This window comes from Nannospalax galili, unplaced genomic scaffold (genome assembly GCF_000622305.1).
Source record: "Nannospalax galili isolate Female #2095 unplaced genomic scaffold, S.galili_v1.0 scaffold83, whole genome shotgun sequence".
Taxonomy (NCBI): domain Eukaryota; kingdom Metazoa; phylum Chordata; class Mammalia; order Rodentia; family Spalacidae; genus Nannospalax; species Nannospalax galili.
The window spans coordinates 6,967,151-6,992,253 of record NW_008352659.1 but is presented as its reverse complement, the minus strand read 5'-3'; the positions used below and the strand labels follow the sequence as shown (position 1 = coordinate 6,992,253).

Genomic DNA, 25,103 nt, shown 5'->3' with positions numbered 1-25,103 from the left:
ATCCTTTTAAAAGTTAAAAGGAGGCCAGGCATGGTGGTACATGCCTTTAGTCCCAGTGAGGCAGAGGCAGGCATATCTCTGTGAGTTCAAGGCCAGCCTGATCTACACACAGCGAGTTCCAGGTCAGCTGGGGCTATAGGGAGACCCTGTCTCAACACTCCCCTACCAAATGTTTTTTAAATGAGAGACACTCTCTTCCCCTTAGGGGACTCACAAATAATTTGGGAGACCAGTGTTTCTCACCTCTAGACAGAGACAAGGGCACTGTAGAGGAAACACGGAGGCTACTCTTTCTGGTGCCATCATTGCTGTTTTTACTACCATCATTTTAATCCAACAGCTCCCACTAATTTCTCCTTTTCCCATACCATGTGAACTTTATCTTTATCCCAAACTTCTATACAGTGTAAACAGGTACTAGGTTGTTTTCCTTAGTGTTACTATCTTCTGCCTAAAGGTAGGTAGGACGTTGGGAAAGGAAGGAGAGGACTGAGATTCAGGCTAAATTGTATAGTTAACTGCTTAACAAAATGTATCTTGGTACTGTCTGTGCTCCATTAAATAAAAAAGGCAGAAACTAACAGTGTGGTAGAATGAAACAAGCATGAGATACAAGTGAGAGAGGTCTTGAGTTGGATATGTGAGTTCAGCTGGCAAGACTCTAAACCTGTCTGGGCCTGAGACCCTATAGGTATTCTCTCAGAGCCCCCAGCAATTCATGTATAAAATTCACTCAGGTAGATGTGGTGGTGCACTTGTGAGGCAGCGGCAGGCAAATCTCTGTGAGATTGAGATCAGTCTGGTCTGTGTAGCAAGTTCTAGGCCAGCTGGGGCTATAGGGAGACCTGTCTCAAAAAGAGCCCCCCCCCAATTATTTATAAACATTTTTCTGGGGAGAACCCACAGCTTTCATTAAATCCTCAAAGGATATATGACTTAAATTTGTTAAGAATTACTGTCGTAAATAATTAAGTTGTCTTCGTTCTGTGACTAGAATACCAACAAGATCCTTGTAAGTTTGTGGGTTTGGAAAATTAACTTAGATACCAAGAAAACAATATAAACACTTCCCCCAAACAATCTAAGTAGAATATACGCCATCGCAACAAAATTAGAAATGAAGAATGTTAGGAGTTGTGATTTAACAGAACATGAAAGGGAAAGGCTTCCCCAAGGTGTCAGCTAAGCAAAGACCTGAAGGACTCTGGAGGGAGATCCATTGCAGGTAGAGGGAACAGCAAGAGTCCTGAAGGAACTAAAGACGAAGATCAAGAATACGTATTATAGACCATATAAGGACACAGTGTACAATCAGTGATGTGGTGCAAGCATACACTGGGGATACCAAAGCAGGTGGAGTCAACTCTAGTCCTGATATCACCATATTTTGGAGGCAGCACTGCATCAGGAACCATAATAACAAGAGTTCTCTTTCATCACAGGCCACAGAGATGCTGGTTCACAATGCCCAGAACCTCATGCAGTCTGTGAAGGAGACCGTGCGAGAAGCAGAAGCTGCTTCTATCAAGATTCGAACAGATGCTGGATTTACTCTGCGCTGGGTTAGAAAGACTCCTTGGTACCAGTAGGCACCTAGCCAAACCTGGCTGGTACTTAAAACCTCTGCTAAAAAGAAGGAAAAAGATCTGAGTTCCAGGAGCCATCCAGAGTCTACTGGGGATGGAAAAGCCACCTACTGGCCTACTAAACCAGAAAGGAGTGGTGGTCTCTTCACACAGAAAACATTTACTGTTCTATCATGGGCACTTTGAAATGTGTCCCCGTGTAAATCCTGTACTCTCAGTTATTCTTGTGCACACAGTCTCCCAATAAGTGAACTGGTTTTCTAGCCCATGGATTTTTATGTAAGCTCAGAATGTAAGAGTGAACACTAGCCAGATGCTCTGCTCTGTCCCTTGCTCCCTTGGGGAACATCTTCCCCTTCAGGCTTCTAAGACCTAGGGCTGAGGCAGGTCAGTTAAAAATAACCATGCTTCCAAAAGTTATTTGGGGTTTTTCATGTTGCTGATGACCCTGCCTTCTTTCCCTGGGCTGTGCTACCTGGCTCTTTTGTAGAAGTGATTGCTACATTGTTGCAGGAAAAAGTAGATTCTGGGAGCTCCAGTGTGTGTAGCTTGGATTCATTTCCTGCTCTTCCACCATGTAATCCTAGTTTCTCAGTGTAAAACCAATTTTCACTATCAGGAGGAAAGCAAATGATTGTCTTTACCATGTCCCTAAGCAGTATCTGTGTGAAGGAAACTTCCTGCCTCATCTCCTGCCTCGCTTGGCTGCCAAGGCAATCAATCATCCCACAAACACAGCGTCCTGGTGCTTTCTGCCATTGGAGGGGCAGAGTAACTGGGGTGTGACCTACTCTTCCTCCCAATGGGGCCACTCCCAGGCTTTCCATGCTGTCACTGCCTGTAGAGGTCTGTCCTAAGACCTTACCTTTCATTCTTAGCTCTCCATTTTATTTCTGAGCTGAAATGCTGCATTTACTTTTAACCAAATCATCTTGGGCTTTGATAGTCTTCCTCGCTATGCTTCTTAAACACTTTAAAGATATGTAGGTATGTGTTTGTAATTCTGATTCCCTCCCCCCCATTTTTGAGATAGGATCTCTTTATGCTGTCCAGGTTCATCTGGAACTCTGGTTCAAGTGATCCATCTACACCAGCCTACAGGCTCCTGCTACCATACCTGCCTTTGTTTGTAACTTTGAAAAATCCTTTTAAAACTGAGTTCTAAGAATTAATACCTGCAGCAAGGTGTGGGGGTGTACGCCTTTAATCCCAAAGCTTGGGAGGCAGAGGCAAGCTGATCTCTGTGAGTTCAGGGCCAGTGTGTTCAGGCCAGCTGGGGCTACAGGGAGTCCCTGTCTCAAAAAGACAAACATACAAACAAAAGAACTAGGACTTTTTACTATTTTCCCTTAAGAGACTTTAATGGAAAGGTAGTCCTGCCTGAAAAATGCTTCTAAATGCTTCTTATTTAAGGGAAAATGACACTTGCAAATTCTGGTGCTGCAGATGGATGAACCAGTAAGAACTACCGATAGAATTCCCAATTCCTTTAAACCTCTCCTAAATATATTATTCAAGAGCAGTTGAGTATGTTTAATTATCATAAATGTATGTTTTTTATTGGGTAAGTCAGAGAGAAGGCATCTTTCCCTGGTTTGCATTGATTCTGCTGTCTGAGCATTCCCCAGCACAAGAAACCCCACATCACCAAATCCAGCAGCAGATGAATGCAGGAGTGAAACCCTTTGCCTGGATCGTCCCACCACCAGTGTGTTAAAGCTCAATAGTGAATGTGTAAATCTTAAGTTGATCCTGTACACTCAGGCTTCCTTTTTCATTTTAACTGATTATTTTCAAGGCCTTCAGTATATTTGTATAGTTGCTTACCTGATATAAATGCAATATTAATGCCTTTAACGTACGAATCTATGCCAAAGATCACCTTTTGTTTTACTAAAGATACTTAGAAGAAATAAGAAAAATAATGTTTGCTCTCCAAGTCCTTCCAGTGTTTTGAGACACTGGTTTACACTTATGCCAGATGTGCTTTTCTCTAATATCAGTGCTTACAATACAATGAGGCAAAAGAAGAAAAAAAAAAGTCCCTGAATCATGATTTAGAGATGCCACCACTAAAAAATACACCGATAAGCTAGGATTTATTATATGCAAATATTTTCTGCCTCTTCTGTTCAAAACAATAAAATACATTTATATAAATAATGCTTTAAATGATGGATGTTATTTTACCTAAAACAAGTTAGAGTCTTGTTTTTGAACAGCAGTCAATGAAACTAATCCTAAGGTCTTGAAACTAAAGATTTTTATTTAATCTAGTTGAAAGGGTTCTAGAAATCCACAGCAGCGTATTACTTGATAAGGATCTCTGTGATAAGAGACAACTTTGGGAAGTGTACTTGAGAAGGAGTAGAATTGACAAAGTTACCAGTGGGCAGAACGTGCCCACATGTGGGTCACCCTGGCTGAAGTTGTCTTTCATCCTAGAAGATTCTAGCTATTACTGGAGACTGCTGCTGTCCCTTAAGAAGCTGAAGTTGTAAAAATCAGAAATGTCAGAGCGTGCGTGCGTGCGTGTGTGTGTGTGTGTGTGTGTGTGTGTGTGTGTGTGTGTGTTCCAAAGCCTAGAACAGAAAGTGCTGTCAGGACCCACCAGGGCTATGAGACAGAACTAGCTGTTGGGGACACAGTTGTCTTAAGGAAGCACCAACTAAAATAAAAACATGTTTTTGCCCAAATTTCTAGAAGTAGGGAAAAAAAAAAAAAAGGTTAAGTAACATTAAGGGTGACAATTTAGTGCTCGCAAGCGTGTTTACCATTGCTTGAACAGAAAAGTTTCCAACCAAAGGCAGATGCCAGCCTGTGTCCAATGCTGAATTAGCACAGCGATTCCCAACACTGCCTCATTTTGCTTTCTGTCCTGTGTTCACTGGTGCTGTCTTCCTGCCACACTGTAGTTTAATCAGTTGCTTCTAAGGACAGTAAGACAAGCATACTCCCAGGGTTCTTTCGTAGCACTATTTTAGGAACAAATCTATCAGCTGAATTCCCTTGAAACAAATGGGAACGCCTTCAAATGGAAAATAAGCATGTTTCATTTGCTCTTGGATTATGATTCCTTAAGAACTTAGAAAAATGGAGTATTCTGGGATTGAGTAGACTTCTGTGTTTGAAAAAAGTCTTAATACTACTGAGTAGTCATGGATCTGTATTAGTAAGTGGTAGTGGTAAAAGTAACTTAGTCTGTGGCCAGAAAGGGGACACCTTAAAAAAAATAAAAGGGGCTGTGAATATGCTAAATTTAGGAAGGGACCACTTGGAAGTGCTTCAAGCAACCTCACACCTTGTGATAAAATCTGATGCAGTTCAGTCCGCTCTAACACTGCCTTAATATGAGAATGTTCCATCAACAAGAAAAAAAAAATCCGTTTGTTGCTTTCATCCTTTTATTGATAGCCAGAGCTAGAGAAAGGACTTAATAGATTCTACCAAATTAATAGACAGGACAAAGCTGCTTGGATTTTTTTAGTTAAAATGACTTGAGGCAAGGGACTCGGCATACATTCTTGGATGTACAAAGAAGACAGCACGGGAAGAAAAGTTGGACAGTGTAGGCATGGATGGCTGAGATAAAGGATTCTGAAGAAAGAAAATTGACTTTCTGAGGTAAGAACACTGAAGAGCACGCTATTAAAAATAACTGGAAAACCAATCTTAGGCAAAAGGGATAGATATTTGGCAATGTTTTGACATTAAGTTGCTAATCTGAAATTGGTTATGTAAGAAATTTCTATTTGAAGTTGCAGGGAAAAAAAGTCTTATTAGATCAAAGACCAAAAATACTTCATAATGGCTATACTATCAGCACTTGAATAGCGATGGTTTAAGACATAGCTTTAGAATGATAAGGCAAAGATGAAAGAAAATAATGGGCCACAAGGAGAAGAAAACGAGTAATACAAGAAAAAACAAGGAAACAGGAAGAGCAAGCACAACTTTCAGCTTTCTTCCATTTCTTTATGTTGAATGAGGCAAATACTGCACAAGGGCTTCCAAGCAAATGAGGCTGAGTGAAAGGATAATCATACGGACTGCCTTTCCAAGCATGAAGATCAGTCTGGCACAAAGCATTACTGAAGGTTTTGTTTCTGCCTCATGTTTTTCCATGTACACAATACAGTAGACACACAAGTGCTTCAGTGACAATTTCAACAAGTTTCAGGAAGGGGTCTGTCACAATAGCCCTGGGATATACATGATATGCAAAGGTGCGCTCCCTAATGGTAAGATATAGGCAAATTTAGCCATTTAAGTACAAAAAGATAAAAGATTAAAAAAAAAAAAGAATTAAAGATTTAAAAAATTAACAGAGAAGCAGACACATTTTTTTTTTCCTTTTACTGAACTTGGACAAGAGGCTTTCAGGCTAACTAGGTTTAAGTGACATTAGATAAAGCTTTATAGAACATGAAGATGGCAAAGGTTTCACTTGTTTCTCTTTGACTTCTTCAGTTTGCTTAAAAGCACAAAGTATTGTGCTTTCAATAACCTCCTAAAAACAGAAAAAGTGTTTCCTTTTATTATCCTAATAAAGTATTTGCCTTTTGATGCAAATGATTTTAACTGTGCTATCTTAACAGCTGAACTGGTGGCACAAAATTTGAGATGGTATATTTACTGCAGCAAGGTCCTTGTAAATCATAATCTGAGCTTTACGTAAAAATCTTTATAAAAAATACAATACCAAGTACAGTGAGAATGGAGCATGGAGCAGTAGTGCTCCCGCCAGGGCCATGTAGAAGTGGCTTTTGCTACAGTGCTTGCTTAATGGCACAAGTGAAAAGCTGAATAAGGCAAACACTTGAAGAGGCAGTTTTCTGTAAACTTCTTGGGGCGGGGTGGGGGGGGGGCGTCCTCTGTTGTTAGGACCAACACTGATTTGAGATGGCTAAGATCAGAAGGTGTGATCTTGCCTGCACCTGACACATCACAGATGAAGAAACAGTTCCTACTGCTGAATAAGATCAGTTTAGCCTTCTGTCTTTACTGTTACAGTGTGCAGCATTCAGCTGGTAGCCCCCTATGGAAGAAATCATCTCCTTAAACTTCCTAAGTGAAAAGATACAAAATAAGTCTTTAGAAAAGTTTTCTTAGCTTAAAGCTCCTTAAGAACCCTACATTGATTACTAAGCAATTTTGTTAGCAGTGTAGCTTGACACAAATGCTTTATAAGTATTCCCACCCACTTGGTACCTAACAGTAATAAACTGTAATGACACTTGAAAACAAACTGATCTTGAGGAATTCTGGCCTCTTCTCATGTCCTCACTTGAAACTTTCCAGCTTTTGTGACATATTTGACTCCTTTAAATGGCTTATATTTCTCCCCATACATGTCCAAGCGGTTCACTTTTAAGCCTGTGTCAAAAAGAATATAAAAAATTATTACTATTCCAGTAATAATACAGTATTTGTTTAGCAATAGGCACTATACAGTAAATCGGACAATGAACACCCATCATTTTGGAAACAATGTCCGCTTTCTATCATTCATGACTTATACTCTGGGAGGGACAGTTTTAGTTCAGATGCTGGGTGGCCAGAAAAATGTTTGTGAACATGAATCACTACTTCTTTGGTGCTTAGATGAAGGTAGGACATGTGTGTAAAAGGGGCATGGCATGGTATAAGGTGCTCTCCCAAATCCTTAGTGCCTACAGCACCATAAAAAGGGCAAATGGGAGCTGCTGGATGGCATTCTGTTACTCTTCTAAACTCTTTCCCCAACCCCTAAACACGCACCAAACTTATCTGTACCTGAAATAGCAAGCTGCTGGATCTTGAACTGTATATTGAGGCTTGGGTTCTCCTCTGGCTTGGGTGCTCCAGACTGTAAATTTACCATTCCTTTAAGACTTGGGAGCTTTTGTGGAGCAATTTTCCCCACATCCCATGTTAGTACCTTAAAAAGACAAAAAATAAAGATCTGAAAAATTTGTTAAAGACAAATGCTCAAAGACAGGGTCAAAAGACATCATAAACTTCTACACAAAATGAAGCAGTGTCTTAGAAAACAGGAGAATATTGGAACAGACAACTGATTTATGTTGGTATTTTACAACTTTTAGCTATAGAATCTTTTGTTCAAGAGGAATCCTTCGTTCAAGTGAAACCCCATGTGGAAGCTGAACAGATGAAAGTGAGGCTGTTATGGCTTAAATGGGGTGGAGGGCCAAGGATCTGGAAGTCTGCTACTGCACTTATATGGTCTTTGGGAGGGTTGATTTCTTAGGTTAAATAATCTTTAACACTCCAAGTTTATTCAAAATTACACCTCATTTTTCAAGCTCTCGATTATTCTGCTGTTGAAAACAATCAGGTTTTCTATATAAGGAAACAGGGAGCTGAGAGAAAATCATCTTTCACAGTTCTCTGAACAAGCTGAGCTAGAGGCATGTGTAAAAAAGATGAGGAAGCAGCTTTCCTTACCCTCTACCCCCAACCACAAAATAAGATTGCAGAAACACTTGCTCACTCTTGATTTGAAGTGGCTGTACCTTGGTGACTGGATCAAATGTATAGCTGCCTTGTGTTGGTGTCAAGTTCATATTCAGCACAACTTTTGGCATGTGAACCGTCACTGTAATTCCTTCAATAGTTTTCCCCATATTCTGCTTTGGTCCAATTGTTACATCAAATCTGCCACAAGAACTGTTCTCTTTAAAGCTGATACTGTGTTTCACATACACTGGTATTGCCACTAGACTAAAAAGACAAAGAGACAAAGATACAAATATATATATATTTATACAAATATATATATATACATATATATATATGTATGTATATATGTATAATGAAAGGTGCCAGACAGCTCCAGAGGTAGCCTGAAAACAGTCCATTCCAGACTGTCCAATACTGTCCCTAACCGCCACAGGACTATATACCAAATAAAACTGCTTTTTAGTTTTATGTCGCCCAAATGCTTTCTGATATTTTGAAGGAACAAGTTAGCTACAGCTAACAATGCTAAATTTTTCTTTTAAAACTCAATGAAAACTGGGCGTGGTGGCACCTATCTATAATCTCAGCACCCAGGAGACTGAGGTGGGAGAACTGAGTTTGAAGCCAGCCTGGTTATAAGCAAGACTGTCTTAAAAACAAACAAAACCCCAAAGCTCAACGCAGAGAACAATGACTTGAAGCACACAGTTTCAGTGTTTATCTTCTGTTAGTTTAAAGACCATGGTAGAATGAAGGTATCAGGTTCATGGTTTCGCCCATGTAATGGTAGTCCAAAGGCTCACTCATACAGACTTCTGTAGTCTCATTTACTAGTTTTCTACACTTTACATTCAAGATACAGTGATAATTTTAGGCACACATGATCGCCAGTTCTTATTAGGTCTCCTACTGAACCATGGTTAAAGTAAGCAATGACAAGTTCAAGCACCAAACTGCCTAATTGAAACATTGAAAGGTGAACTCTGTTCAAAACATTAATCTGATGGCAGATTCTGGTTGATGCTTCAACTTACTTTTGTGAGCTGACACGATATGATATAAGTCTGAAATTTCCATCTGGAGGAATAAATGACAAAACTCTTTCAGATTCCCAACGCTTGAACCGGATGCATGGGTGAAAGCTGACATCATCTAGTAGCCTTGGGTTCTGTCAGGAAAACAGAAAGCTGTGTTTATAGAGTATGATGAATATGATGACAGTATTCACATAGTATGAAAAATTAATATGCTCCCTTAAAAAAAAGCAGTCACTGTAAAAGCAGTGCAAGAATTTATCATGGGGGCTGGAGAGATGCCTTGGTGGTTAAGCACACTGGCCACTCTTGCAGAAGACCAGGGTTCAAATCCCAGTACCCACATGGTGGCTAACAACTACAACTCCAGTTCCAGGGGATATGACACCTTCTTCTGACCTCGGTGGGCACTGCATGAAACAGGTATACCTACTTACACATAGGCATTACACTCATACACATAAAAATAAACAACAACAAAAAAGAATTAATTACAGTTCATCATGGAGGCACATGCCTTTAATCCTGGCAACTGGGAGGCAGAGATAAATGGATTTCTTGTGAGTTTGAGGTCAGGTTTATTACTTATCAAGTTCTAGGCCAGTAAGGGTTACAAAGTAATACTCTGCCTTAAAAAAAAAAAAAATGACTCTATCAGTATGACCTTGTAGTTTCATAAGCTTTTAAAGATTATAAAGATCTTATATACATTTTATTTAAAATTTATTATGAGAGAGAAAAAGAAAGTAGCATTATTTCCATTCATTCCACAGATGAAAAATGAGGTTCAAGAAAGTCAAGAGAGGGGCTGGAGAGATGGCTCAGTGGTTAAGAGCACAGACTGCTCTTGCAGACGACCCTGGTTCGATTCCCAGCACCCACATGGCAGCTATGAACCATCCTTAACTCCAGTTCCAGGGGAATCGAAGCCCTCTTCTGACCTCTGTGGCATTGCATGACACAGGTGCACTCACGTACATGGAGGCAATACACGCATACTCATAAAATAAAAATAATAAAATATTTTTTAAAAAAGTCAAGAGAAACTGGTAAATAGAACCAGAGCTCATTTCTCTTAGCTATTCTTAGCAATGTGTCATGCTGAATCTAAAATGATACGAAATACCAATGCCCTTTTATAGGAACAAAGCAAATATTCAGTAAAAATGACACTGGGACTTACAGAAGCCAGCTAGCCAATGTTGAACCACTTCTAGCACACTTGGTAAAGACCTCTCTTCAACCTTGCCATAAAGGCCATATTCAAAATTTAAGCTACTGTCTTGGGAAGCTGTGCTAATATTTCTGAGACAATCCTTTGTAATCTAAGATAGAAGAGTATGGGCTGGAGAGATGTGGCTCAATAGTTCGATCCCAAAGACCCATATGGTGGAAAGAACTAACTCCTGCAAGCTGTTCTCTGACCTCACACAAATAATGTAGCATATGCATGCCAACACAAACACAAACATAAAATGAAATTAAAGACACAAACATCTCAGTAATTATCACTGAGTACTTCAAATGTATTAGGTGTGAAAGGAACTATAAGAAATACAAAACTTACCATGAAAGAGAGAGAGAGGTCAGGCATTCCAGAAAGCTTAATGCAGGCATCAATGACCCCCTGAATTTCTGCAAAGACTGTAGATCCTAAAGAGAAAAATAAAAGGCGTGATAATTTCAATGGAATCTGGGTCTTTACTAGAGCTAAAACTGTACTTGGAGCAAAGGAGATGCTATCTGGGTGTGACTTACCAAAGCTTTGCACCTTTTAACAGGTCACTGGAGAGAGGATCTATTACACTAGTTCAGACAGCTTTTCCACTGAGTGCTAGGCCTACACCCAACTGGGTAGAGTATGATAATTCTAAGGAAAATCAAACTTGTTTTCTTTATAGAATCAATTTTCTAAGACTGCTTGGACAAAACTTTAAAGTATTTTCAATAGAATTTAAAAATGAGACTGTTTCTTATGAAATGAACTAAGTTACTAAGTTAACTTTTAAGAAATAGGAGCTATGATCTATTATTCTGTAACACTGAATGGTCTAAAGGAAAGAGCCCTCACCGAAGACAACAGCTGTAATTCACAGTAAGTCATCCCTACACATCAACTAGCTGTGTGATGTTGAGTAGGTTACTTAATTCTTCCTAGTCTCAGCTGCTTTATGTATGTGAGGATAAGATTAGATGTTAATAATAAAACTTATGATTCTAATATTGAGCACCATTGTTTTCTGTGGTTAAAAAATAATCAGAAAGGGCCTTTGCCTCAAGTACTGAACACAGAATAGCAGCAAAAGCATGGTTACATGCAGAACTGTGAGAATGAATAAACTGCAAGAGGGATTCCCAATTTACAAGTGTTTGGCATATCTCAACTAGTAGTTACGATAATTATTTGTAACCTCTGGGCAAAATAAACAGATTTGTAAATCTTTGGAAAAATGAATGTTTTTCTGCTGAAAAGCACCATGCCAACAGATTTTAATTTTCTATTCAACTTGTTTTTTTTTTCTCCATAAGACCACATGCACACAATTACCTGATTTGTCTATAATTGCATCGATTTCTTCAACTACATCAAAATAGGCCTCATTGTTTGTATACTTTACTCCTGCCCGACGCCATGGGATGTTGGACAGCTGCCCAGTGGGGAGTGTGTCCCCAACATTACTACTACCTAGAAATAGGAAAAGATGAAAGCAAAGCTGATGTGTAAAATGTTTATCAGAAAAGCTATTATCAAAAAGGGGGGAAAACCCAAAACAGTTCTTTAGCTTCCACTATAATGTTTGGGATTTTCTCCACTGCTCTAGAATTGCTAGAGACATATTCTAAACCAGCACAATCAAATTTCTAGAGGACAGAAATAGGCCATATGTTCCTCTGTCTACCTGCTAAACCAAGATAAAAAGCATTTATTTATCTTTTGCTTCCTATGTGTTGGCAAGGTAATTCCAATGACTCAACTACAGAATCGCATCCTGCTGCCACCAATGGGGTGGGGGTGAGGGTGGGTGGGTGGAAGCCTGGCTAGTTCAAAACCTGCTGAAAACTTACTGTGAATACACAGTAAGAAGCTGGCTCTTTGGTACACAGAGGAATTCTATGAGATGCTGCCACGATAGGTTTAGTGGAGTAACTAGATGAAGGACATACTTTGGCTTAGTCCCCTCCCCTTTTTTTTTTCTGTTTATTTTTGAGACAGGGTCTTCCTGTAGGCCCATCTGGCCTAGAACTCGTTATGTAGACCGGCTGGCCTTGAACTTACAGAGATCCGCCTGTGGTGGGATTAAAGGCATGTGCAACCATACCTGGCAACTTATTTCCATTTTTAATGTGAGCATAGCACTGAGAATGTAGCTCAATGGCAGAGTGTTTGCCTAGCATATGCAAGGCCATGGGTTCAATCCCAACACGGCATAAAGGGGGGTCCACAATGGAAGTGGCAGCAACAGAGGTGAACACCTTTCTTAAGGTCAGTATACCCTTTTGGTGAAAATATGATTAATGTTCAATATTTGGTTAATTTTCTGGTAAACTAATACATATATGGTTATCAAAACAGAAATCTTTCAACTGTGACTTAACATTTTGCTTAATTTACATTTCCAATTAAAAAGTAGCACATGCTGAACAAAAAATATGGCAAATTTATAAAACAAAACAAAAATCTGCTTACTACCAAAATTAATTGCCACTACTAACATTTTAGCATAGTCCTTTAAATATTTCAGCCATAAATAAGTAGCATTTATCATTTTTTTCCTATTTTGATAATCCTGTTTTCTTTTGGTTGTACTTTAAAATATCATTGCAAAGCTGGGCACAGTGGCTCACATCTGTAATCCAGAAGGCAGAGATAGGAGGGCTGCAACAAGTCTGAGGTCTGAGGCCAGCTTGGTCAATCAACATAGTAAGTTCCAGGCCAGTCAGGGTTACATAGCAAGACCCTATCCCAAAAGACAACAAAAAACCCTTAGTAAATAAAAAATAAAGTTGCAAAGGAGGTGGTTCAAGCCTATAATCCCAATAGGGCTAAGACAGGAGGATTGTTAGTTTAAAGCCAACCTGAGCTATTATACAGTGAGACCCTCTCTCCAAAAACAAAATAAGAAAACATGAAACATAACACATACCTCAAACCTAATCAAACATAAAATAGTTGTAAGGCTGGGGATGTAGGTCAATTGGTAGATGTTTACCTAGCATGCACAGTATTCCTAGCACTTGGGATGTGGTGGAGGCAAGAAGTTTAAAGTACCATCTTTGGCTATATAACAATATAGTGAGTTCAAATCCAGACTGAATTTTCTTTTTAAAGACAAATATATATGTAGTCTAGGCAAGCCTGGAACTTGAAATCCTCCTACCTCAGCCTCCAAAGTGCTGGGATTACAGGCATGTGTCACTATGTCTGGCTAACAATTTTATGCTCTGTTTATGGTTGGTGTTCTTGTCTCTAGCCCATTACTTTCCAAAAGAGTATTTGAAAAATACTGCTTTAATCATGTTATCTTCCTAATCAAAAACATTTAGTGATTCTCCACTTGCTTTATGAGAAAAGATGACTGTTTAGGGACAAGGACTGGTCTTGATCAACAAAAAAGTTAACTATTTAGCCTAGCATCCAAGGACTTTTATTTTTTGAGATGGGGGTACTACTGCTGTGTTGCCTATGTTGATATTGTCTTCCTTGATTCTCCCACTTTAGCTTCCCATACAGTTAAGACTATAGGCATATGCTATGACACTCAGTCCAATTTCACCCTTTTGCCTTAGCGTTTGTTCAATTACAAACAGTTCTACTTCTGCTAGAGGGGCTAATTCAGCTCAGTCTTTATTTCATGAGGGTTTTTCCTCATAAACACTCTTATTTCTCTATTACATTCCATATTCGACTGATTCTTCAGGGCTATGTGTTTGGGCCATCTGGTAAGAATTTTAAAAAGATCACTCCATCCATTGAATCATTCTTTTGGTATGTTGATGTGTTTGTGGTAGAGAATAGACTCAGGGCCTTAGTAAGATAGGCAAGACTCTACCACTGAACAATATTCACAGATGTATTTTATTGGTTTTTTTAACACAAGGTCTCACTTTGTAGCCCAGGTTGACCTTGAACTCAGAATTCTTTTGCTTTAGCCTCCTTAGTAGATGGGATTACGGTATGCACCACAATGTCCTGCCAGAACCACTCACGTATACTTTATAATATACTACCTTATGACCCTCTATTATAGTTTTACATATTATTTTCTATTAAATATATTTTTATAAAATTAAAAAGTATAAAGTGGGCTGCAGAGATGGCTCAGTGGGTGAGAGTGCTTGCTGTGCAAACATGTGGACTAGAGTTCAGATCTCAGCACCCATGTAAAAAGCTGGATGTGGCTACATGCCTACCTGTGACCCCAGTGCTGTGAGGGATAGAGACAGAAGGATGGCTAGGCTGTTTAGCAGCCTAGCTCCAAGTTCAGTGATACCTGGTCCCAAAAAAGGAATAAGGTGAAAGTGACTGAGTGGACACCCCCCCCCCGCAATGTGCATACACCACACATACTTACTCCACGCACATACATATACACATATTTTTTAAAAAAGCGAAAATAAAGATTATCTGTATTTTCTTAGCTAGAGATAATTACTGTAAATATTTTATGCATTTTGCCTTTGTAAATTTTTATATATAACTTTTCATGATTTTGTGCTTTTTTCCCCCCCTATTTAATACTGTGAGAGCTTTCCAGTGTCACAGTACATTGTCCATGAAGTATGGAATTGCTCTTTCAATTGCTCTTTCAACATGAGCGTAGGGGTGCTAGAGAGGCAGAAACAGACAGGTCTCTGTGAGTTTGAGGCTAGCCTCATCTACATAGCAAGTTCCAGGCCAGCCAGAGTTATATAGTAAGACTCTGTGCCCCGAGAAAACTAAAAATAGGGGCTAGAAAGTGGTTAAGAACACTGGCTATTCTTGTGTAAAACTTAGGTTCAAATCCCAGCATCCACATGGTGGCTAACAACCAGTTCAAGGGGATCTGATGTCCTCTGTGGGCCCTCCACATCATGGGTACACTTGCAGGCGTAACACTCACACACATTTAAAAAAATTAAAATAAAGTTTAGGTATTTAAACATTTCCCTCCAGAGTGTAAATTTTGGGAGCATACGGTCTACTTGAATTTCCGTAAAACTCAAGCCTTCAGAAAGAACTAGAGCTGCTGGATGGATCTTTGGCTTGTATGTCTCTCTTACCTATTTTTAGGTCAATGCACTGGAGAACAGTTTACAATCTAGACAGTGGAGTGGCATGTAACATTTCATAGAAATCTTCCTCTAAAGACTTTCTACTTAGTTTCTAGTTATGGTTCAGAATTAAACCCAAATGGAAGTTTATAACAGAAGTATAAGGCCCACTATGCATCAGTTCTCACAAATGGACTAAGTTCTTACTTCCTCTTATTTTAATTTTTCCTTTATTTGAAGTACTGGAGATTGAAGCCAGCACTAGGCAGATGTTCTATCACTGAGCTATGCCCTAGTCCAGGAGTTGTTACTTAAGCTTCTTTCAGGGAAAAGAAGTATGTATCTGGGCCTTACTCTGTAGCCTAGGCTAGCCTTGAACTCATAGCAATTCCCCTGGTGAGGTTCCCAAGTGCTAAGACAGTAGGTGTAAGCTACCATACCTCAATCAAATCTATTTTTTATTTTTATTTTTTATGGAAAAAAGATGGGTGAGTGGGTAAAGGTGCTTGCTGCCATGCCTAAAGACCAGAGTTTGATCCCTAGAATCCACATGGTAGAAGGGGGGAATGCATTCCTGTAAATTGTCATCTGGCTTCCACACTTTTGCTGTGGCATATGTGTGTGTGTGCACATGTGCACACACACACAAATTAAAAATAGAGAAATACATTTATTTTAGCATTACTGATAACTTTAATTTTGGTCAAATTAGACTACCATAATAATCTGTCAGATCATAATAAAAAAATGAGTTGTTCAATAAGTTTTAATGATTCAGATCCCAGTACAGTATTTTTATCTTTCATACCTGTAATAGAATTGACGACAGAACGTAGAATTGTTGGTGGTTTAATCAGTTCTTTCAAAATGTTAGATTCAGTAGCCAGTGGAAATCCATTGTCTAACATTTCTTCCAAGAGCTCATACACTATGACCACATTATCCTTAATTGCAGCCTCTGAACACTCACCAAAGTAGTCCTAACAAAATATCCACAACATTGAACAACAAAGAGCATGAAGGCACATATTTTATTCATAAATACCTTTTGTTCTGAGTAATTTACAATGGCTTAACTCATGATTTAAGATCTTAGAAATATGTAAAACAGGAAAAAATTCTCTGAAGTCCTAACACTTCAACATTTTCTTTTTAAAAAAATATTTAATAACCACATGATTAGAAGCATTTCATTACAACAGCATCAACATATTCAATAACAATTTCCAGAGCAAAGATGCATCTCTTTCAAAATTGGCTGTAAATTTTTAGGTTCACAGTTCAATTAATAGTTATACAATATTGTACTCAGTATAAACCCTATAAGACATAAAATTGAATTCAATATTTTCCTAGTATTTTTATATTGAATTGAATTTTTATTAGATATTATGCCATAAAGTAGTGAAACCTTAAGCTGGAATGTAAGCTAATAAACCTCAGTAGCCCTCATTAACCCATTCCCAAACACAGTGTTTCAAATTCTCTGTCCTGTTCATCACAACAAGAGAAAATAGTAAATGTAAACGTAGAAGACCTCATAATCAATAAAACCGTTCGGATGAGGTTTTTAAGTAGAGGACACTATTGTTTCCTGATGACATGATTTGCCATCCATATAAAAAACAATGAGCAGAGCAGTAATGTGTATCACTGTGCTCCACAGAAATTTATGAGATTATGTTTAGTTAAAAACAGACAGTACACATCTAAGTAATGAACAAATATGATCCTATGTCCCTCCTTCGACTAACTTCAGTCATTCACTTAGAATGGTTTGATAGATACTAACCTGAAAAGTGTCAGCAACTCGGTGTAGAAATTCAATTACAAAGAGAGGTGGCACTTCAGTCTGTATGACAGACACAAAGAAGAGTTTATCCCGGTAGATACTGATGAGGTAGTGGTGAGGTGTTGAAATGACAGGTGGTACATTTTCAACATCAGCAGCTTTCTCCTGAGCTTCAAAGAAATAGTCACAGACAGACTGGCTCACAACACTCTTCCAGTGCTTCTCTAGAAATATGTCACCTGAACAGTTTATGAGAAACAGACTGTGGATCATTTTCTGTGGAGGGAAAAAAAGGGACTTACATTTAATAGATATCAGAAATCATCCTTGGACTAACACCTTGAAATAAAAAATAAAGGCAATACAAGTAACTGAAGATCAGTATCTTTTAAGAACACAGATATAAAAATTCTTGCCAGGCACGGTGGCATACTCTAATCTCAGGACTTGGAAGAGGCAGGTAGGTCTCTGTGAGTTTGAGGGTGGCCTGGTCTACCCATTGACTTCTAGGCCAAGCAAGGCTACGGAGTAAGACCCTGTCTCATTGTCTCAAAAAAAAGTAGGGAGGCGGTTTGAAGTTAACAGCACTGGCTACTATTGCAGAGGGTTCCCAACACCCACATGACACCTATGCCAATAGTTGGCCTTAACCTCAGTTCCAGGGGATCCAATGCCCTCTTTTAGCCTCTGCAAACACCAAACCCTGGGAACCAAACCCTGGTCCTTTCAAGGGCAGTCCAGTGCTCTTAGTGGTTAACTAAGCCATCTCTCCAGCACCAAACAGAAACTTCTTTAACCTTATAAAGAACATCTATGAAAACAACAGTTAAGGTTATATTTAATGTTGAAATATTAAAAATTTCCCCCATATGAATCAACAAAGATGTCCACTCTCAGCTTTTTTTTTTTTTTTTGAGATAGGGTTTCCCTGTAGCCCAAGCTGGGCTGAAACTTGCTATGTAGACCAGGATGGCCTACCCGCCTCTGTCAACTTGACACCTGGGTTGAGGGAGCCTCAACTGGGGAACTGCCTCCATTGGACTGGGCTGTGGCCATGTCTGTGGGGCAACTTCTTGATCACTGAGTGATGTGGGAGGGCCTAGCCCATTGTGGGTGGTGCCATTCCTGGGCAGGGGGGCCTGTGTTGTATAAGAAAGCAGGCTGAGCATGGGCCAGGGAATCAAGCCAGTAAGCTGCGTTTCTCCATGGCCTGTGCTTCAGCTCCAGCCTCCAAGTTCCTGCCCTTGGGCTCCCTGATGAACTGTGACCCAGGAGATGTAAGCTGAATAAACTCTTCCCAAGTTGGTTATTGGTCAGAGTATTTTGTCACTGTAAATGGAGAAATAAACCAGAACACTCTGCCTCTCAAGTGCAAAGGTTAAAGGCAGGTGTGCGACACCAAAGCCAGCAGCATTTCTTTTTTTATTCAACATAGTACTGGAAATTCTATGCGGGGCAGTTAAGCAAGAAAAGGTAACAGAAGGCTTACACAATGGATAAATTTGAAACTATCTGTAACATAATTTCACATATAGAAAATTCTAAAGAATACATACACAGAAACCTACTAGAGTAAGAGTTCTGCAAAGTTATATAAGAATGACATAGTCTTGCAAAGGTTGGCCTCAAATCCACCCTCCAGCTTCAGCATCCTGAGTGCTGGGGTTACAGTTAAGTGGCATCACATCCAGCTCTAAATATTGCTCTTATCTTCATTTAACATTATGACAAAAATATCACATAAGAGTTAAGGCAATTACCTAAGATCACACAGTGTTATAGATAGGATCCCAATTTAGAACCAGGTGAATCTTGAGCCCCTGCTCTTAACTTGCCTCTTACAGATTAATTACCAGGGATGATTTGGATGCAACACTAATTAGGCATTCTGCAGTGAAGGAAATGTTCTTTATTTGTGCTGTTCAAAATGGCAGTCATCAGACACACTTGACTAGCTGAGCACTAGAAATGTAGCTATTAGGAAGCTGGGTGTGGTGGCACATAAATGTAATCTCAGCACTTGGGAAGTGGAGGAAGGAGATTAAGAATTAAGGCCAACCTGGGTCTTGAACATGGTAATTTTAAGTCAGCCTTGGATACAAGAGACCCCGTTTCAAAATCAAAACGCAAAAAAACAAAACAAAACAAAAAAAAGCCAATGGTTAACATAATTAATGTACTGAAATTTTAATTTAAACTATTTTTGGATATTTTCTATATAAAGTCCAGACTGATTTAGAGCTTGCAATCTTCCTGCCTCAGCCTGTGACTGCTGGGATTATAAATCAGTGCTCTAGTTTTTATGCTGAGAAAGTGTGCTGGATACCTTTAGTGTCAACTTGACACACCTGGGTTGAGGGAGCCTCAATTGGGGGATTGCCTCTATTGGACTGGCCTGTGGCCATGCCTGAGGGGCATCTTCTTGATGAGTGATGTGGGAGGGCCCAGCCCTCTGTGGGTGGTGCCACCCCTGGGCAGGTGGGCCTGTGTTGCATAAGAGCCCTGAGTTCCTACCTTGGGCTCCCTGATGAACTGAGACCTGGGAGATGTAAGCTGAATAAACTCTTTCCTCCCCAAGTTGGTATTGGTCAGAGTGTTTTGTCACAGCAATGGAGAAACAAACTAATACAGAAAGTTAATGAATTAAGAGTAAAAATAGGGGCTGGAGAGATGGCTCAACGGTTAAGAACACTGGTTGTTCTTACAGAAGACCCAGGTTCGAATCCCAGCACCCACATGGCAGCTAACAACTGTTGGTAACTCCAATCCCAGGGGATCTGACAGCCTCTTTTGACCTCTGTGGGCACTGTACAACACGGGTGCACTTACCTACATGCAGGCAATACATGCATCCACATAAAATAAAAATAATAAAAAAAAGTAAAAAGAAGTGACACTCACCCTTTGGCAAGTAAAATTCACATGGACCTACGGCACTCCATTATCAAAAAATACTCTAAAACAGTTGCTTGTTCTTAAAGCAAGTGATTAGTTTCCTTGTTTTAGAACCAGAGTTCCACTCATCTTCTACTCATCTTGGGAAAAATTGTTTGCAGGAAAGTTTCCACCAAAGTTGTTTTTATGGCAGCAGTTCAGGTTTCAGAAGAACAGCCAGTTAAAGCAGCTGCTGGGTTTACAGTTGTTATTCTTAGTGCTGAGATGAAAGTATAATACTTTGAGCTCAACAGTGCTTAGCTTTAAAAATCTATCTTAATGTCTATAATAGAAAGAGGGACCTTAATTTTTCTGTCCATACTATGATCAGTTGCCTAATGCACATAATGATTAAGAAACACACATGGAGCAGCAGAAATTAGCTCATTTCTTTAGCTACTTATGCTTTTAGCAGCTGCAGTTTTTCCTTTGTCTTATTAAATTTTCCTGGAAAACTAAACATGTATCACAACCACAACCACCTTTTTGTTTCAGTGACAAAACAGTTGTGTTCACAGACAGTCCCATCAGAGCTTTGATTACAGCCTGTTTCATGAGTTCTCTTTACTAAATGAACACTCATCTTGATATTTCACAAGCAATACAATTATAATAGTCAAAATTTCCTTGGAAGGCAGGTGCCTAAAAAAGTATCTTCTTTCTTTTTTTTTAAAGTGAGGGTCTTACTATGTGCACAGGCAGGTGTTGAACCCTTGCCTCAGCAACTGGATTACAATCATGCACCACCACTTGACTAAATGTATTCCTTCTGCATAAAACATAACAGAGGCACAGGATGCCCTCTATCTAAAATGACAGACAGGGGCTGGGGAGATGGCTTGGTCAGTAAAATGCCTCCCATGAAGACCTGAATTCAGATCCCCACATAAAAAACAGGATATGGTGGAGCTTTCCTGTAACCCTAACACTGGTGTCGGGAGAATTTTGGAGAGAGGCAGATCACCAGGGCTTGCTGGCCAGCCAGTCTAGCCAACTGGTGAGTTCCAGATTCAGTGAGACTTTCTCAAAAGAAAAACAACAGCAATAGAAGACACTGGAATTCAAACCCTGGCCTCCACAGCATGGGCAGCCACCTACACAAACATATATACACACACATACACAGAAAAGAAAATGAAGTCAGAGACTGATACCCAAAAAGAATCTAGCTCCTCTGTAGCCCCAACTTGCCTCGAACTCACTATGTAGACCAGGCTGGCCTCGAACTCACAGAGATCTGCCTGCCTCTGCCTCCTGAGACCTGGGATTAAAGGCTCATACCACCACACTCAGCTACTCCTCTGATTCTTAACCCAGAGTCTTGACTATTTTTCTCACCCAACAAATTGTTTTGAGTATGTTTTATATACTAGGCTTGGTGGTATGAGGATGGACAAAATAAAATTTCTATACTTATAGCATTACTCAGCAGCAAATAATACACATAAATATAGTAAGAAGTAATTCCTATGATGACAGGAGAAGCCTTAGGTTTGGAGGTAAAAAGGGAACAAAGGACAGAAACCCATCATAAATTTTGTAACTTTGGAAAGTGGTGAGAAGTGTTGAGATGAAATTTAAGGATGGGCAAAGAGCAACTGGTTCATGGGACAAGGGTGACCTTGTTTGGACATTAGTCTCAGTATAAAGTAATTTTGCCTATTTTATTTAATTTTGAGGGGAGTTAAACAATCTGATTTACATTTTTAGAAAGATTACACTATGGGAACTGGTTAACAAGGCACTGAAATCAGTGACACCAGTTAAGAGATGATAACAGAGATAGCCTGGACTAGAAGGGTGACACCAGGGATGTTATAAAATGGACAGGTGAAACTATTTAGACAGGCTTTGAAGAAAAACATATTTAAGCCTGGGTATGTGTATGTGGAGATAAGATGAAAGATGAGGCACTCAGCTCTGGTTGTACAGAATTAGACCCAATTCCAGATATATTTGGCTCAAACAAGTATATTCAACCACTGTGTACAGATCTGGTACTTCAAAGAGACTGATATGTTGTTAATGGGAATTATAACTATAGAGAGAATTGTAACCAAAAGTACACAGTAAGAAAAGATCATATAGAAGGAACTCGAATATTTAAGTAGCAGGTTAGTCAAAGAAGCCAGCCTAAAAAGAGACTGAGATGTGGCTCGAAAGCAATTTTTTTAAAAAAAAAGGGGAGGGGGGAGGGCTGGAAAGATGGCTCAGTTCCCAACACCCACATGGTGACTTACAAACATCTAACTCAAGTTCTAGGGAATCTGATGGCTCCTAGGCACCAGGCACCCATTACACATATGTACATGTAGGCAAGACATACACTTTTTTTTTTTTAAAGTGTATGTCTTAAAGGGTGCGTGGGGGTGATTTTTAGCAGCTAAAGTATGTTTATGTATTTCTAGAATGGCACAAAGAAGTCATATTGCAAGAATTTAAAATGCAGGGACTAGAGAGATGGCTCAGTGGTTAAGAACATGTGCTGCTCTTGCAGAGGACCATGGTTCTGTTCCTAGCATCCACATGGTGCCTAATAACCATTAGTAACTCTAGTTTCTAGAGATCTGACCGCCCTCTTCTGGTGGGCACTACAAGCACCTGGTGCAGGCAAAACATACACATTAAAAAAACCTCATGTATTGGTGCTGGAGAAATGGCTCAGGGGTTGGGGGCGCTGACTCCTCTTGCAGAGGACCCAGGTTCAATTCCCAGCACCCACATGGTGGCTACGAACCATCCTTAATTAACTCCAGTTCCAGGAGAATCCAAAGCCCTCTTCTGATCCCTGTGGCACTGCACGACATGAGTGCACTCACATACATGCAGGCAATACATTCATACACATAAAATAAAAATAAAACAAAATATTAAAAAAACTCATATACATAAAAAAATTAAATGAGGATGTAAAAGTGTCTTGGGGGCTGGAGAGACGAATGAGTGGTTAAGAGGTTAGGAGTATGTCTTCATGATTGTATGCAGGTGGCCACAGAGGCCAGAAGAGGGTGCCAGACCCCCTGGAGCTGGAGTTACAGGTGTTGTGAGCCACCTTATCTGGGTAGTGGGAAACATAACGTTTTAAAAAAAAAAAAAAAGAAAAAAACCCTGAAAAGAAAGAAGACCCTGAGAAATAAAGATAACAGTACTGGGAAGCTAGGTGAAAGGACTTTTCTTTTCAAGGGAAAAGAGATACTTTTCATCTTTAAACAGAAGTGAAGATTTATATACTTGGTTGCAGGAAGACACTCCTCTTTTCTCTTTGAAATGGGAGAAAGTCCATTATAGAGGGTGAGTTCCTTTTTCTCTACAAATACCATTTGCTACTCACTACTATTGAGTTACCTATGGTGACTGGTTAAAAACACAGTAAGTGAGATGGACCACCCCTTTAATCCCAGCACTTGGGAGGCAGAGGCAGAGGCAGAGGCAGAGGCAGAGGCAGAGGCAGAGGCAGAGGCAGATGGATCTCTGTAACATCAAGGTAAGCTTGGTCTACAGGGAGATCCTGTCTCAAACCTGGACCCCAACTACAGGCCCACTCCCCAATGTAAAACTTTGAAAATCCTCTAAGAGGAACTAAGCTCCTCCAGAGAACTTTCCTACTTAAGAAATCTAAGGGGGCTGGAGAGATGGTTGAGCGGTTAAGAGCACTGACTGCTCTTGCAGAGGACCCAGGTTCAGTTCCCAGCAACCAAATGGTATCTAACAACTGTCTGTAAGTACACTTCCAGGGGATCTGCTGCCCTTGTCTGGCCTCCACCATCATTGCACACACATGGTCCATTTACATACATATAGGGAAAACACTCATAAGCACAATATAAAGATAAATAAACTAATAAAAAAAAGAGAAAATCTAAGTTTCAGATACTTCATTTGCCCATTGGTTCCACTTTTCCATAGTCTCAAATTTAAGTGTCCCTTCTCTTTGCAAAAATATTTCATCTTTGTCCATTCCCTTCTTTCTCTTCTTGTATTTCATTTTTTCCCCTCGACTCTTTATCTTCTTAAACATTGGTTACTCAGGCCCAAAACATATGTGTCTCTCCAGCTTCTGCTTAAGTAGAGGGATTATAAGGCCTGTGCCACCATATCCAATTACCTTTAAAACGCACAAATGCCAAGTCTCTGCCCATCTCCATAATACCATTTCATGCCTCACATGAAAGGTTGGTCTACACTTGCTTTCCTCAGTGGCTGATTCTACTAAAAGTACTTATCTCAATTGGCCCAATGCCTTTCTAATCATCAGATCCAACTATCCTCAAATTTCAGCTTCCTTCTTTGATCCCCGCAGCATTTCACTTTTCCATACTCCGACCAATTTCTCAGTTCTCAGCCCTGCCACACCGCACTGTCCTTAGTTTCCCCATCCCAGGCTCGCTCATCCCCGACGCCAACCTCAGGTTCATAAGGGCTTTTGCTCTCCAAGCCCGAAGCCGGGGACTGATATTCACGTCCCCGGTACTCCACCTTCTTGTAGATGAAGCGACCCGGAACCTCGGGTTCCAGAACCCTGCAAGGCAGGTGCACCTCTCCCTTCCGGCCTCGCGGGGTAGAAAGGCCAGAAGGCCGCGCGCGCTGGGAGAGGTGCGGCCCCGGCCGTCAACCGCAGAGCCGCTCGGAGCCCGATTCCCGAGCCCCCGCTACCCAGCCAACTTCCCAGCTTTCAGACGTCCCTAGTCCGCAGACTCCCCGCCCCTCACACTCACCCCGACACCAGGGCGAGTCAGTGATTTGGTGCCGGGTCCTCTCTGGACCGAAGCTGAGGCTGCAGAGAAAGCCGCGAGGACCCCGCGCTTGGGGTGCTCAACACACTGCCTGACGAAAGACTCCAACTCGGCCCGCAGTTCCAGGAAGACAGAATGCGCAGAGTGCTCAGCGAGAGGAAAGATGTCCCTCGAGATCGAGAACGTCCACCTCCCTCATCCCAGGCTCTGGAAGAACAGGGCGCTCTGCACTCCCTCAACGCAGGCGCTCGTCCGCAGCCTAACTCCGCCTGGGGTCCCTCATAGTCGGGTAAACAAGGTCGTGGAGGGA

General features: G+C 40.3%; 2 protein-coding genes across 4 annotated transcripts in view; one reads left to right on the top strand and one right to left on the bottom strand.

Annotated features, from left to right (window-relative positions):
* Vcl (vinculin) overlaps nt 1-3,670 on the top strand; it is a 105,565-nt gene extending 101,895 nt beyond the window's left edge. Inside the window, exon 22 of one of the 2 annotated variants that reach the window (XM_008849910.3) lies at nt 1,443-3,670. In XM_008849910.3, the coding sequence (XP_008848132.1) occupies nt 1,443-1,589 (147 nt within the window). In that variant the 3' untranslated portion in view covers nt 1,590-3,670. The remainder of the gene's footprint in view (nt 1-1,442) is intronic. The other variant, XM_008849911.3, reaches the window with a different exon arrangement.
* On the bottom strand, nt 3,156-25,080 carry Ap3m1 (adaptor related protein complex 3 subunit mu 1). 2 transcript variants are annotated; one of them, XM_008849907.3, is made up of 9 exons: nt 24,776-25,080; nt 17,127-17,402; nt 16,143-16,314; nt 11,631-11,768; nt 10,650-10,735; nt 9,083-9,216; nt 8,102-8,309; nt 7,362-7,506; nt 3,156-6,962 (listed from the first exon to the last, which is right to left on the bottom strand). In XM_008849907.3, the coding sequence occupies exons 2-9, from the start codon at nt 17,397-17,399 to the stop codon at nt 6,862-6,864; spliced, it is 1,257 nt and encodes a 418-aa protein (XP_008848129.1). In that variant the 5' UTR covers nt 17,400-17,402; nt 24,776-25,080; the 3' UTR covers nt 3,156-6,861. The 2 variants fall into 2 exon arrangements, with proteins under 2 accessions (XP_008848129.1, XP_008848130.1); XM_008849908.3 differs by lacking the exon at nt 24,776-25,080 and adding an exon at nt 24,465-24,700.
* Nucleotides 25,081-25,103: the final 23 nt, after the last annotated feature.

Coding starts and splice junctions, on each gene's coding strand:
- Ap3m1 (XM_008849907.3), bottom strand. CDS start 17,399: ATGATCCACAGTCTGTTTCTCATAAACTGTTCAGGTGACATATTTCTA. Junction 11,769..16,142: donor TGTCGTCAATTCTATTACAG/GTATGAAAGATA, acceptor TCCTATTTCTAG/GTAGTAGTAATGTTGGGGAC. Junction 9,217..10,649: donor ACCTCTCTCTCTCTTTCATG/GTAAGTTTTGTA, acceptor TTTTCCTGACAG/AACCCAAGGCTACTAGATGA.